We start from the raw sequence: 14,420 nt of genomic DNA, 5'->3' as shown, positions 1-14,420 counted from the left end.
CATTAAGCAAATTGAACATTTCTTATTGTCTTAAGTGTGTGTCCTTGTTAGGGTCACAGATAAAATAGAGGCCATCACAGGTGAGGGTACACCCTGGATTAGTCACCAGGCCAATCAAAGGGCAGAGTGACTTTCCCAATCCCATAAAAAACATGCAAAAATAAAAACTGTCAATCTATCTTGCAGTATTTTAGGGGAAAAAAAACATGGAAATGAATCGGAATCTGGTCAAGGTTGGATCGACGGAGCATAAGAATGCTCAAGTGACAGACTTAAAGAGTAAGTCTGATGGACTAGCGCTTTTGTGAATGAAGTGTCTTTTGTTTATTATGTGTCTGTCCATGTATCTGTCTGTTTGTGTGTCTGTGGACACTATTGCCAGCCAGACAGCAGACTTCACAGTTCACCAGTCTTGATTGCAAAGCACATTCTTTGTTTTTCTGCCTGTGATACAAAAAGGTCAGATGTCTGCAGGTGAATGTTTCCATACTAGACTACAAACGCCATCCAGTTACAAACATTGTCGTTTATTAATATTGATCATGAGCGTATGAGTAAAGCTAAATATCTATAAATGGCTGAGGGAGCAGCAGGCATTACAAGTATGGATGCTATTTGTAAAGATGATCCTCTGCATTGTCCCATGAATTTTTGTACTATTATGGCAGCACGATGTGACCCACCTTCAAAACACCAGACAGCCACTGACTTGTTTACACCAGGCTGTCTGTCTTCACTCGTGTAACGTCCCAGCAGAGAATAAAAAGTCATCAGAGATTTGCCAGCAGTAGAGTTACATCAAAGTTGACTTTGATCTAATTATGTTGAGGTCAAAGAGTAGATAGACAGATTGACAAAGCAAACGATGCCTCTGTGAATAGCTTTTATTACTTCAGTGGGGATAGTGTCAACAATTTTCAGAAGAGGTTCTTGAATCATGGCTTCACAGTTGCATTATGGCGTAATAGTGGTGAGGGTGTCTAGTTCACAGTCAGGTGATTCAATTGCCGATGGAAAATCCGTGGAGTTTGCATTGTCTCCTAGTTTGTGTGGCTTTGCTGTGGATACCCGAGCTTCCTCCCACATTCCAAAAGCACGCATATTTGGTTTATTGAAGGGGAAAGTGCACAAAGGTGTGAATATGAGTATGATTGGTTGTTTGCCTATACATACTGTATGTGCTCTGCAATTGGTTGGTTGTTATGTGTAGTAAAACAGCATTAAACAAGCTGATTTATGATTGCTACACTGTTAGTCATATTTCACATATGATCTACTCATTTCAGCCTGTCTTACACATGATATAACTCTTTGTATACTACCATCGTTACAAGGATTCATACCTGGATTTTTTTATTGTGTTTTTTTGCGCACTTTACATTCAGTATAAAACTTGAAAATGACACTCAAGCGCAAGAGGAGCGCCAATGAAAAATATGAACATGAAAAATATTTTATCTAGTCAATGGGACTTCCATTAGATGCACAAATGTCATTGCAACAGGTGCAAAACTCGAAACAATACAGCAAGAACACACATAATTGTGTAAAATGCATACCAAAATTAAAATGAATCACAGGTATTTCACAATCTCATATAAGATGCGTTGAAATGTGTCACCAATTGTCATTTACATTTTTCTTTCACCAGAACTATTAATTTACTTCATCTCATGAACCAGGTGTTGTGCTCAAGGACTAAAAAAATAATGCAAACAGTTCAGTCTTTCATTCACTTGCAAGAGGACAAAAGAGGTCTTGAGCCAAGTTGTCTGGAACCATTTTTAATCATTTCAAATGTTTACCACAGAGAAACATTCAGATAGTATATTTCTTAGCTCAGAGGCATGAAAATACTTTTTCCTGACAGAAAAGAAAATTAGATTCTGAGAACAGCCTCTAAACCCTGAATAAAAACAAACAAAGTTCATGGGAAACACAACGCTCTCCTGCAGAAATGTACTTTATTCCCTCAAGTCATCAGTGCAAATTCAACATGAAATATAGTGCAGCTAAAAATCATACAACCCTTGAGTTAATGTATCTGTTGTGTGACCGGAGACTTTTTTTTTTTTTTAAATCCAGTTTAAATTTCCCTATCATCATATTGTTATCTAAAAATAGAACTTCAAGGGCTATTATGTATCAAAATGTGTACCATTTATTTACCCTTTACTGCTATAAATGGAACATGACATCTAAAAGACCTCAAGAGGAGTGTGGATGTTTTTTTTTTTTTAACTGTGTTCTATATTTCATGTCACACTACGTGCAGCAAAGACGCCTTAACTTGGATACTGGGTTGTGACACTTTAGAAGGTTAGGACACCACTGCTAAGACAGTTAGCTACAATCGGGCAAAACACTTCAGGACATTTAAGAATTATGAGCAAAAAAAAAACATGCTTTGCAGGGGGGAGGGGAGTAATGAAGCAAAGAAATTGGCCCTTGGGCTGATATATGCCTGAGAATCCGATTGTCTTAGTTTAGGAGAAAGATGTTTCTATGTTGAGGCCAATTAAATTTCAAATGTAACCTGGATATTGAAATTAAAAAAAAAAAACTGTCACTGTAAACTAAAAAAATGATGCCAGTGTCTTTGAATTTGGGGGGAAACCTGGAAGGTACAAAGGATGTTAAATGAAGACCCAAAAAATACAAAATAAAAAAAATTGACACCAACTCCTTGTATTCGGGGAGGGGGGTGATTTCATGTGCCTTCCAGGAGTAGAGTCACACAACAACTGCAACTTTTGCATTATCCATCAGCTTTTTTACTGATCCTGTTTAGGACCACCCAAAAAAAAAAAAAAAAAAAAAAAAAAAGACACCTCAGACTCACAAAGGCAAACACAAATCAACTAAAAACAAATAAAATTAGCAAAGAACTTCAAAATAAGAATAAAACAAAATCCCAGTTATGTACATTGATCACTTATGAACATAAACATACATATCAATTATCATCTTGGAATAAATGTGCCGGTCTGCAGTGAATGAAAGAAAAGCAGTGCTTGTGCACACCAAATGCAGGTACAATCAACACTGACTGCCTGTAAATGACAACTGCTAGTACTAAACAGTTCAAGTGCAAAAGACCCATAAAACATTTGGCAGCGCCTTAAACAGCAGATTACTGTACAAATGGTTTTCTTAAAACAAGGCATGGTATGGTCTTGTGGTTTAGCCATCACTTTAGAGTGCATTCGTTTGCTTTTAAATTGTGCGTAATTGGCAGATATTGGATTTAAATTGTGTTCAAGATGCTGCAGTAACTCTGCCATGGGTCCTTTGCTGCTTCAATTCTACAATCATGAGCTCAACATGGATACGATTATCATCAGCACGTTTACAACTGATAGAAGCGTGGTGGAGATGCACCTTGCCAAGTAGAGTCATGTCATCGTGGCTCAAATCTGCCCTCTGCCATTCGGGTCGAGTATCACAACAGCCAAATAAAGCCATGTGACGACGATATTTTGCTGCGTCCAAATCGTCTATAGTGAAAAATAAGAGAGCAATTTTGAAAGCCGCATGGGATGGAAAACGAAGCCCCGTTGTCTAAAGAAAGATTTCAAAGAGGATGCCAACTGTGGACTGGGGTTTGTTTATTGGTTGCTAATTGACCATGTTTTGCTTGATCGGAATCCAACCTTTATAATATATACTGTACTATGTACAGGTCCTGTTTTAGATTATGCGTGCTTTGACTGAATCACATTTATTCATCTCCAGGGCCTCATTCTGAAACTGTGTGCCAAAACTCCAACATCAAGGCTGCAAGTTGGCAGCAATCAAAAAACATCTAGGCTGATGGACTAAGAGCAGAATTTCACTGACAACATAACCGTTTTATCCAACAGAAAGGCCACAACTTGCTACTATGATTGGTGTAATACCTTTGGAATGAATCACTAGCTCAAGTTGGGCCCCACTGAGCTCATGGAGGAGAATAAAAGTGCTTTTTAAAGGTAGTAACAGAAAATTCTGCATGAGCACCGAGACCTGCTGCACGTGTCATCGTGGTGGTATGCAACACAGTATTAATACAAAAGACATATATAGCCCAAGGTATCCAAACGCACGACACAGCCATGCATCACATGTATCGTTTGCAAATAGATAAGTCCATGACGAGGTCCTTTGCCGCCGTGACTGAAGAGTCATTTTTCCGTCACAAAAAAATGTATCTTGCATTTGGTCCCCTTCTTAAAGAAAGTCCCTTGTCAAGAGTCTGAGCAGCTGATGGAACAGTCCAACAGCTGGTTGTGTGGTAACTCACATTCACTATCCTCACAAGGCAGAAGCGGTCATTTGCGAAACAAGTAGATAGGCCTCTGGAAACCTGAAGGAAAAAGTTGATTATGACATCTAACTACAATGCAGAACAATCTCATGTAAAAAAAAAAAATTTAAACACAATAATTACCTACCTCTTGTTAAATTCTTGGGGGTTCCGAGGAACTCGCAACTTGTAAAGCCCACTTCATTAGTGAGATAGGATGAAAACTGATCTGGCTTGAGGCGAATGTTGTGAAAATTTCTGTTGATGTTATCCTAGTTAGCAAGACAAGAAAACATTCAGTTTAATCATGCCCTGGGGAGCCCAAAATAAAAAAATTACAAAATGACTCAGTTTTACAGTCAGCTTCTTCCTCTTGACGTAGGATTGCCACGGCTGTGGCTCCAGGATAAAGAGCCCTCCAGGATGAAGATGTCTGTAGACTCTCTTGAAGAGCCGCTTGAGGCCGCTGTCCCCCCAGTTCAGGTGAACCCATTTGGTGACGCTCAAACACAGGATCACGTCGTACTCAGGCCGCTGAGTCATAAGCAACATATCATTCTGCAGGACATAATTGGCCTGAAGAGAAAGACAAACATCTCACAAGTGTTGCATACAGGTGACAATTCTACGGGGACCAATCCATGGACAGTGAAGCATTTAGCTCCAGCCGTGTGGTATACGATTAGAGCCCAAGAGACCTTTGACACAGTGGTCCCCTGCTTTCACAGAAACAACAAAACTACCAAACTCAAATGCTTGAAATGGGAGCTCATGTTACATGATGGTTAACAATAGTAGATCAAGGACATGTTCAATAATACTGAATACTTTTCTATTGACATGACTGCTTTTGTGGTAACTAACTCACTTTACATTAGTATCAAACAAAGGGGAAGACGCCATCTTACCCGGATGAAAGACACATTGGCGGGGAACTCCCCTGGTTTTGTAGAGGATGATTCCGTAAGAGGCGGTGCAGCAATGGGCCCCCGGGAGATCTGCAGGGACAGAGGGAAAGAGCAGCTCCCAGCCTGATTGCAGCCTTCTGGCTTCATTTCTTCCGTTTTGCCATCTTGCATCTCAGTCTTGATTTGATCTGTCCCACAAGAGTCCTTGTCATTCGCAGCCTCTGTGTGGCTACTCTCCCCTTTCAGTGTATTGCCATTTTCCCTGCCCTTGGTGTGCCACCCCTCCTCCCGTATTGCCCGCCTGGCTTCTTTCGTCTGCACCTCAGAGAGGTAATGCCTTATGTTCTTGCGAGCGGCGTGCACCAGCCCATTGTCAATGTCCAAACCCAATATGCAGGCGGGCTGAAGCATTTTGGCAATATAGAGCGTAAGGTGGCCCGAGTTGCAGCCTAAATCGAGGACACGTTTACCTTCAAACCACTCTGGACGAAAGACATGTATACGCGGGTCTTCACTTGCGCTTGGGTTCCGGTAACCATAATATTTATTGTAGTTCCCATACTGGAACTTTTTCTTCTGTTGGTCCCTTGCCTGGTTGTGGGGCTGCTGGTGCTGGCGACCTCCTGGAGCATATTTGGATCCATTCCTGGGCGTGTGAAAGGAATTTTTGGATCCCCCAGGATGATGATTTTGCTCACCAGATACAGTTTTGGCTACAGGGGTGGACTGACTCACAGGGGGGTCCATCTTGCCAGAGTTGCGCCTGCGCTTGCGCCTGCTTATGTGTTGGATAGCACCTCCAATAGAGGAAGATGTAGAATCCTCCACAGACATGGACATCGCCTCCTCCTTGAAAACAGAAGAGTCATCTGCAGAGTGATCCCGTGAATCCCCCTCACCACCGGAGACTCTGTCTGATGCTTTCGAAACTTCTAGATTAGAACGTGCAGCTGTACTAGGAAATGACACAGAGCCTTCAGTTTTAACCTCATTTTTCCCAGATTCTGAAACGTTTAATTGGGTTGAAATGCTGCCACCATGATGTCTGTTGCGATGCCTCCTCCTTCCGCTGCTTTTGAAGGGGGACACCAAAAAGCTGCTATCTGCTATGCAGCTATTGAGATTGAGAGGATCTGTGATGTCCCTGGGGATAAGGATCTCCACAGGATCTCGACTCTTTGCTGGCAATGGGGATGATTTTGGGGTCTCTGCGTTGAGCGCCCTGTTGACCTCTTCATCCTGCAAGCTGTTGAGATTTAGTGGGTCAAAAATGTTCCCACCTAGAAGGAAGTTAGTGGGCAGGACGGAGTCACTGTCTGAATTTGCCCGTCGTCTCCTTTTACCAGAGGTTGGGTGCTTGAAACTGAAGTTTGAAGTGTTACGGCGTTTTGCCACTCGCATTTGTTGATGCTGTTTCGCATGTTGGAAGCTGTTCCTGCGATTGATGCTGCCGACTTCGTATCCTTTAGATCTAGGCCTATTGCTGTGTGAGTGACTCAGAGTGTCCACTGTGTTGGTGTGTTTTGGTGAGGTGGCAGTGCCAGGAACTGGACAAGAACCAGGCAAGTCTGAGGTGATCTCAGCTGCACCTTCCACTAAAAATGACGTTTCGCTGCAACTTCCAGAACATTCTAAAAGCTGCGGAGATGAGGCTGAGCTAGCCTGAGGACTAATGTTTTTTACGGTGTCTTCGTCAACAGACATTGCAGTTGATCTCAGGAGTCAATTCAGACATGGAAACTTTGACTGGATCTGGAGGAGGGAGAAGAAATCGGATGAGGGTTAGAACTAACAATTGTTGTGATAATCAATTCATCTGTAATTTTTTTTGATGAACTGGAAAAAAAAAACTTCAATTCAACCCCTTTATTCATAAAATTGGTAGTGCATAATGCACAAACAAGTTTGATTTAGTGACTGGCTAAGTCTATAACACGTTAGAAAATGGGCAAAAAATGTCAAGAATTCTTTCCAAAGTAAAAGCAGGTATTTCCAATTTTCTTGTTGTAATTAAAATCAAAGATAGTCTGATTTCATGGAGGACTACAGAAGTATGACAATATTTACTGTTAAGACTAGAGGCTGAAATTCGATGGCTTTGGAAAGCAAAAAAAGTTAAATGTCTGGACAATTACTCCATAATCAAAATAGTTGATTGATAATAATAATTATTATTATTAGTAGTAGTATTATTGTTGGTTAGTTGATGATGAATCGATTAACTGCTGAACCTCTAAATTTGTTTAAAGGTTAGAAAAAGAACAAGCATCATTTAGTGGCATGGCAGTGGCAACAACAAATAAAAGAGTTCTTCCAACATAAAAAATAAACCTTTACTTTTCAATAAGTCTCCCTGGCAAACTCGAACACTAATCACGCCAACTTGTTTTTCACACTTAAATAAAGCAAGTTTCATAAAAGCAAGGGGGCATTTGAGACAAGGCAAGGGTTAATGACGTGAAAAGTTCGAGGCACTATGCAGGACAGTTATCAGGTTAGCATGCTAGCTGCTAGCACCCGGGCCAACGTCGCGTAAACGTTTATTTCAAGACTTCCGACGACCACAAAAAGTCCTCACTTCGATTTGCTGCTGGCTAGAACGCCTTCAAAATCCCGAAAGACTCTAATGGCAGTGATAGCATTCATGAAACGGTCACCTTTTCGAGCACAGTCCAGAGTGTGGTTACCATCAAAATAATAGACTAGACTCACCTCGCAGTTCTCCCCACCTCCCCCCTGCCGGACTGTCACTGGCTCAGCTAACGTTAGCCGCTAACCAGCTAACTAGCATACAAGTGGAACCACATCGATGCTAACACGCGGCTAATATAAATATTATTAATAATGTAATAACAAACAGCGAAGGTGTAGTGCACTGGTCTGCATGTAGTGCGGGCTCCAGTGCACATCACACGTTCCTAACTACGTCCTCGGTCAATTCTCGATTATACTGTCAGGCAGGTAGGTGAATAAATGCTTGTGTCGTGAGTAGACAGAGTCGGCATGGCGGCGCATCCGGGCTAGGGGATGTAGCTTCAAGCTAACGGCGGGGGGCGGAGATGAGTTCGGCGACAATTGATGGCGAGAGCTCGGCCTGATGTGGGCAAACCACCAGCCTCCTTCATCTACACCACGGGCACCATCAGTACAGTAACAGTTCTTGGACTGCGATTTGTATGGAACTTTGCCAACCTTGACATGTGTGTATTACATTTTGTATACTACTCTTCTATTTGTGAAACTTTTTTTTTCATAGGTCCGATAGATTTGCAGAGAGCAGGGATGGCAAAATATTCACACATTTTAGGTCACTTGACTACAAGTACAAGTAATTGTAGATAAAAAGGCTTTACTAAAACAAAAAGGCTTCACTAAAGGAAATGTGAGCCTCTGAAATATACCTAAGTTAAAAAGAAAAAGGTATTACCATCGCTTATATACAATGCAAGTTTGGATAATTCATCACAGTGAATATGTTCTTTTTCTCTTTTTAATTTAAGATAAGAACTACCTACCATTGGTTCACACTTTCATGCTACAAACATGCATGGCATAATCTTGACATATTTTTTAAAAATAATTTTCAACCGAGTTAGGCTGCACGGTGGGGCAGCTGTAGAGTGTCGGCCTCACAGTTCTGAGGACTGACGTTCAAATCCCAGCCCTCCCTGTGTTGAGTAGGCATGTTCTCCCCATACCTGCGTGGGTTTTCTCTGGCCACTCCACTTTGCTCCCACATCCCCAAAACATGCTTGATTGTGAGTGCGACTGTTGTCTTTCCCAATGTGCCCTGCGATTGGCTGGCAACCAGTTCAGGTTGGACTCTGCCTTCTGCCCGATGACACTTGGGATACGCTCCAGCACTCGCGTGACCCTTGTGAGGATAAGCGGCTCAGAAAGTGGATGGCGACTGACTGGCGACCACTTCAGGATGTAGTCTGCCTTTTCGCCTGAGATTAGCTGGGATAGGCTCCTTTGTTAATAGTTTATTTTACTGTGTTGATTGTGTTTAGAAAAACCATCCATCCATTTTATAAGGTGCTTATCCTCACAACGGTCGCAGGAGTGCTGGAGCCTATCCCAGCTAACTTCGGGCAGGAGACTTGGTACACCCTGAACTGTTTGTCAGCCAATCACAAGAGAAACAAGCATCCGCACTCACAGTCACACCTAAGGGCAATGTGGCGTCTCCAATTAAAGCATGTTTGGGGATGTGGGAGGAAACATAGCCTATTCCAGCTAACTTCTGCAGCCTACACCCTGAAATGGTCGCCAGTCAATCGCAGAATGGCAAATTAAGTAACTAACTAGTACAATCCCTATTCATCAGGCCTGACAATGGGGATGAAGAAAAAAAAACAATCGTGAAGTGTCGGGGGGTTGGTTATCTCCAACACAGCACCTTTGCCAAAGGATTTCGCATTGGGACTGGCATATCACCTCCTGTGCTTGCTATTGTCAACATACAGTAATCCATCTATCCAGCCATCGATTTTCTTAGCCGCTTATCCTCACAAGGGGCGTGGGGAGTGCTGGAGCCTATCCTAGCTGTCAACAGGCAGGAGGCAGGGTACACCTTGAACTGGTTGCCAGCCAATCGCAGGGCACATGGAGACAGACAACAGTCGCACTCACAGTCACACTTAGGGGTAATTTAGAGTTTCCAATTAATGTTGCATGTTTTTGGGATGTGGGAGGAAACTGGAGTGCCCGGAGAAAATCCACACAGGCACGGGGAGAACATGCAAACTCCACACAGGTGGGGCTGGGATTGAAACCTGGACCTCAGAACTGTGAGGCCAACGCTTTACAGCCGTGCCACCATGCCACCACATACAGCAATCTGTAAGTAAAATATTTGCTCCTGTTTTTTATGCATCATGGGTGCCATACACTATTTGTGTGTGTGTTTGTGTGTAGATAGATAGATAGATAGATATTTTTCTCTTTTTGTTCAGAAAGTTGGCATTTTTAATTAAACCAACCCATGTTCTCTTGCTGATTACTAAAGAAGGGAAAAACACAAAAACAAACGGGTAATAGAAGTCTAGACTTTCTTAGGCAAGTTCAGTATTAATGTTGTTATGGTTGATGGTCAAGCGGAACATGACATCACGAATCATATGACTGCGGTGACTAGAACGAGGACAAACAGTCTCTCCTGTAAATGTTTTGACCTCCAATGAAGCCCTTAGACTGGCCCCAAGAACGCCTGGGATTTGAGCAAACCCAGGTTAAGAACGACTGAAGTAGGCTAATAAATCTAATCTAATCCAAGAGACTAGATTATTTTTTTGAACACAGTGAACTGGTGTTATTGAACGTAAAACAATTCTCTTGAAGCTATGAATGGAGAATATTTTGTCTTTCCAAATATGTTGCATCTTTGTTGTTCAAGATCCCAGGTTCACGTTCCTCCATGTCACTTCTCTCCCCGTTTTGTCTGTATTATAAATTACTGAGAACTCATTCAATCTATGAATATCTCAACTGCAGTTGACTTTAACTCTTCCATTGTCTTTTTTTTTTTTATCATCAACAGTGGTTACAATAAGTAATGAGCCAATTTTGGCAAGGTAAAAGAGTTGAATGTACAGATATCTGAAATATAGGGAGTAGAAGTAAAATGTCATCAGCAAAACAAATACTGTTTTCAAGCAAGGTACAACTACTTGAAAAATCTACTTCAGTATTGGAATAAAGTATTTGTACTGCTGGAGAGCTATTAGCATCAGTAGTTTTTTGGAATAATTAGCCAGCTAGCAATGCCTAAACCCCAAATAATGCATGTTTCCTTTAAATACTGGTGTGACCATATTAGAGCACCTTGTTGTAATCTCTGAGTGCATGAATGACACGCAAAGACAGTAGAGGGATGATTTGTATTTTTAAAATCTGCCAGCCGGCATATGGTTAGGAGTGTTTACACTGGCGTGACTCCATTACTGCGTGGGATCGAGTCCAGCCTTCAGAGGCTTTAAGTGGATATTTTTTCGCGGCCCACACATAATTGTGTAAGCATATGAAAGATGCTAGAGGTGGCATCCATTTTCCCAGGTTTCCATAGCGGTTATTTGATTGACGATTGACAGTTATAGTTTATGCAAATTCAGCAGACACGTGCAGTATTTGAGAATAAAGAAAACAGCTTCACTTTTCTCTATTTTGAAACTGTATTTACAAGCCAATTTTATTTAATCATTTGATTTCAGCAGCATTGATAACAGCACCCCTGTGACCCCTGTGAGGATAAGCAACTTGGAAAATGGATGGAAGGTAACAGCAGTCTCCCCTTTATTGTGTCAAAATGGATGGATTGCTTTGATTTTCACTTTACAAGGACTTTAAAGTGGTGGCACGGTGAAACAGCTGGTAAAGCGTTTGCCTCACAGTTCTGAGGACCCAATTCAATCCCGGCCCCACCTGTGTGGAGTTTGCATGTTCTCTCTGTGCCTGTGTGGGTTTTCTCTGGGCTCTCCAGTTTCCTCCCACATTCCAAAACCATGCAACATTAATTGGACACTCTCAATTGCCTTTAGGTGTGATTGTGAGTGCGACTGTTTTTCTCTTTGTGCCCTGCGATTGGCTGGCAACCAGGTTAGGGTGTACCCCGCCTCCTGCCCGTTGACAGCTGGGATAGGCTCCAGCACTCCCTGCGACCCTCGTGAAGATAAGCGGCAAAGAAAGTGGATGGAAGGATTTTAAAGTGCTTTATGGGTTGTACTGTAACGAGACTGCTGTTCTGCAAGAAGCCACCAGGGGGAAACACCATAACACTTATATCGTTTTTTTTTTTTTTTTTTTTAAGGCTACCTGTCGGTCTACACTCGTCCAGGCTCCTCCTTATTGTAGTTATTTATTTTCGATCAGTTTTGTGCAGTGGCAGGGAATTATTTTTAGATTTGATTTAAAGGAAGAATATTTTGAAATACATAGAAGATGTAGATACAAAGAAAATTGAGCAGCTGATATTCTCTGCGTTCGATCTGACAGCTTGTTCTTAAATTGGTTCTAAATCAGTGCTGCCGTTGGATTAATATCCAAAGAGGAGGGGAAATAGGAGAGAGGGTACCTGTTCCCCCGCTTGTGTCAGTCTCTTTTCTCATGGAAATTTGGGTGCGGCCTTTGATTCCGGGCACCATCTGCCCTTCCTCAGGGTTTAGGCCCAAAGCACTCCAGACATGCTCTATTGTTTGTGTGTGTTCGAGCAGAAAGTGGTGAGTACACACGGCCCTTGTGGACCAAAAAAACCCAACACTTTTCATCAAGAGCATGGGCCTGCTGTTCATTAACTTACATGTGACAGAGGAGGGAGGGGCGGGAGGCTTCAAGCGTGGACTCGTGTACGCCATAACATCAGGGAGTGTGTTTCTCTTGAGCCCTGTTCAGGCTTTCTTTGTGATGTCATTCAAAGTAACCGTTGATTTGACAGGACAAGTGGCCTTTTGTGATCATGCGTGATGCTCAGAACATTTTGAATTCCAGCTAATATCAACACACACACCATACAAGGATGCATTTATTTCATCTGAGCTTTTCCAAAGTTGAATGTCCATGATGTGACACAGATCGATTACCGATTTGTAGTTAACATTTGTTTCATCGTTGTTGTGGTGGACAATGTTATGACAGATCAAACGCCAGCTGCAACCTTGGGGAGAGAAATTGCACAGCGCAGAGATAACCTTTCAACATGATCATTTGATTGTGATTCAAAATTATTTTGCTGAAAATCAAAAAAGAGAAGCTATTGATTTTTATCCAAGTTCAAAATTGGCTGTTGGACTGGAGCATTGGGCAATTTTGATAGATAACACAGGAATATGTTTACCATATCTTTTTTTCCAATTACCATAATTGAACCCTGACAAAAGTGTCTTAACTATACAGTATACTGAAAGGGTTCTTACTACTTTTTAGAATTAATCTAACATTTCACATTGTAACCTTTCCAAAGGACCTGTTTCACCTGAGCTATTTACTTGTGGTGTGGCTACACTGGAAGTGATATTGAGGAAATAAGTGGGGAACAATTGGTTCTGCCACTAAAAACACCTCATTGTAGGATTCAACAATAATAGAACATGTGAAGGGCGTAACATGTTCTGTTCCTACTTTTAGGGGAAAGGTAACAATACTCCACCAACCAATTGCAAATACCCATACACACTCAGACGATAAAAAGTCCTCTTTCTAAATAGACACATCCTTTAAGTAAATGACTTGTACTCTCTAAACTTGAAAAAGTAATTGCTCACTATTTGGGGGAAGTGTGGCAGATTAACATTTCTTATTTTTGTTGTTGAAAATGTATCATGAGCAAAGTTCTCAAAAGAAAAATTGCACATCAAAATTTGCATTTAGTTAATGAAAGAAAGTTGCTCCCACATTTTTAAACTGGTCAGTGAATCACGATGTGACCTTAATATACTTGATCCGCATGCCCTCCTCCTTTTACAAGCTACACACTGCCGGCTGCATTGAGATTAGTTATTGAACTGGTCAAGCAAAGGGAAACAAGGCCGCTTCAGAGACACAGCCAGCTGTAAGCGGGAGGGGCGTGCCCAGACCACGGTTGTCATGGCTCGGGTGTTAGGTCGCATCCGCAGAGATGATCGGTGATCCTGTGTTCAACATGCGCTGATTAATATTGACATAAGGCTTGATTGGGCCATTTTTAAATATTCCGATTTCAGCAACACAGATGTTGTGGCTAATTCAAAAGTAAATGTCTTATCTTTTGCATTCAGGATGACCATTTGTGGCCAATGGGCTCACCAATCCTTTTGATTATGCTTCAAACTGCATAATAACAACCTGTGTGTGTATCTATTCATGAACATTGAAAGCTTCTTCCTCATCTATAAAGTTGCCATGTTTAAAAAGGTCATCCCAGAATCATCCGATTCAGATTTTTTGTCCTTTGAAGGGCAAGAGAGAAAATCATTCATAATCTGATATTTGCATACAGTACATTCTGGGATTTTTATTATGACAGAGAAATGCCATTCATTCTGCCATTTTGATTTTTACTTGCATCAGGTACCTCCGTGTTAGCTCCCACTGAGCGTTATTATCCTCTTTGATCAAGCTGGTTGAAACATGCCATAAAACCTAAATTTAAAAACTTGGCACATGTTTCCAACGTACTAAGTGCATTACATTTAAAATCAAGCTGTAATCTGTCATTACTGTGCTCAGCTGTCCACACGTAACTTGCTGCACAA

General features: G+C 41.6%; 2 protein-coding genes across 14 annotated transcripts in view; one reads left to right on the top strand and one right to left on the bottom strand.

The window, feature by feature from the left end:
- Positions 1-1,776: 1,776 nt before the first annotated feature.
- Positions 1,777-8,228, bottom strand: mepcea (methylphosphate capping enzyme a). Of its 4 annotated transcripts, none has more exons than XM_061802995.1 (5): positions 7,906-8,228; positions 5,194-6,945; positions 4,643-4,819; positions 4,434-4,557; positions 1,777-4,345 (listed from the first exon to the last, which is right to left on the bottom strand). In XM_061802995.1, the coding sequence occupies exons 2-5, from the start codon at positions 6,895-6,897 to the stop codon at positions 4,311-4,313; spliced, it is 2,040 nt and encodes a 679-aa protein (XP_061658979.1). In that variant the 5' UTR covers positions 6,898-6,945; positions 7,906-8,228; the 3' UTR covers positions 1,777-4,310. The 4 variants fall into 4 exon arrangements, with proteins under 4 accessions (XP_061658979.1, XP_061658976.1, XP_061658977.1 ...); XM_061802992.1 differs by having other exon boundaries at positions 4,643-4,861; positions 7,906-8,222; XM_061802993.1 differs by lacking the exon at positions 7,906-8,228 and adding an exon at positions 7,772-7,901 and having other exon boundaries at positions 4,643-4,861.
- Positions 8,229-8,253: 25 nt separating this feature from the next.
- The window catches only part of LOC133491631 (serine/threonine-protein kinase PAK 3), a 35,906-nt gene continuing 29,739 nt past the window's right edge, over positions 8,254-14,420 (top strand). For 7 of the 10 annotated variants that reach the window (XM_061803001.1, XM_061803005.1, XM_061803004.1 and 4 more), the window contains exons 1-2: positions 8,254-8,393; positions 11,409-11,469. The gene's annotated coding sequence lies outside the window, so the exon portion shown is untranslated. Of the gene's footprint in view, positions 8,394-11,405; positions 11,470-12,289; positions 12,411-14,420 lie in introns of those variants that run through there. The other 3 variants (XM_061802998.1, XM_061802997.1, XM_061802999.1) reach the window with 3 other exon arrangements.

The sequence above is a fragment of the Syngnathoides biaculeatus genome, chromosome 18 (genome assembly GCF_019802595.1).
Source record: "Syngnathoides biaculeatus isolate LvHL_M chromosome 18, ASM1980259v1, whole genome shotgun sequence".
In the NCBI taxonomy this organism is placed as follows: domain Eukaryota; kingdom Metazoa; phylum Chordata; class Actinopteri; order Syngnathiformes; family Syngnathidae; genus Syngnathoides; species Syngnathoides biaculeatus.
The sequence above is the reverse complement of the archived record's forward strand: the minus strand, read 5'-3'. Positions and strand labels throughout refer to the sequence as shown.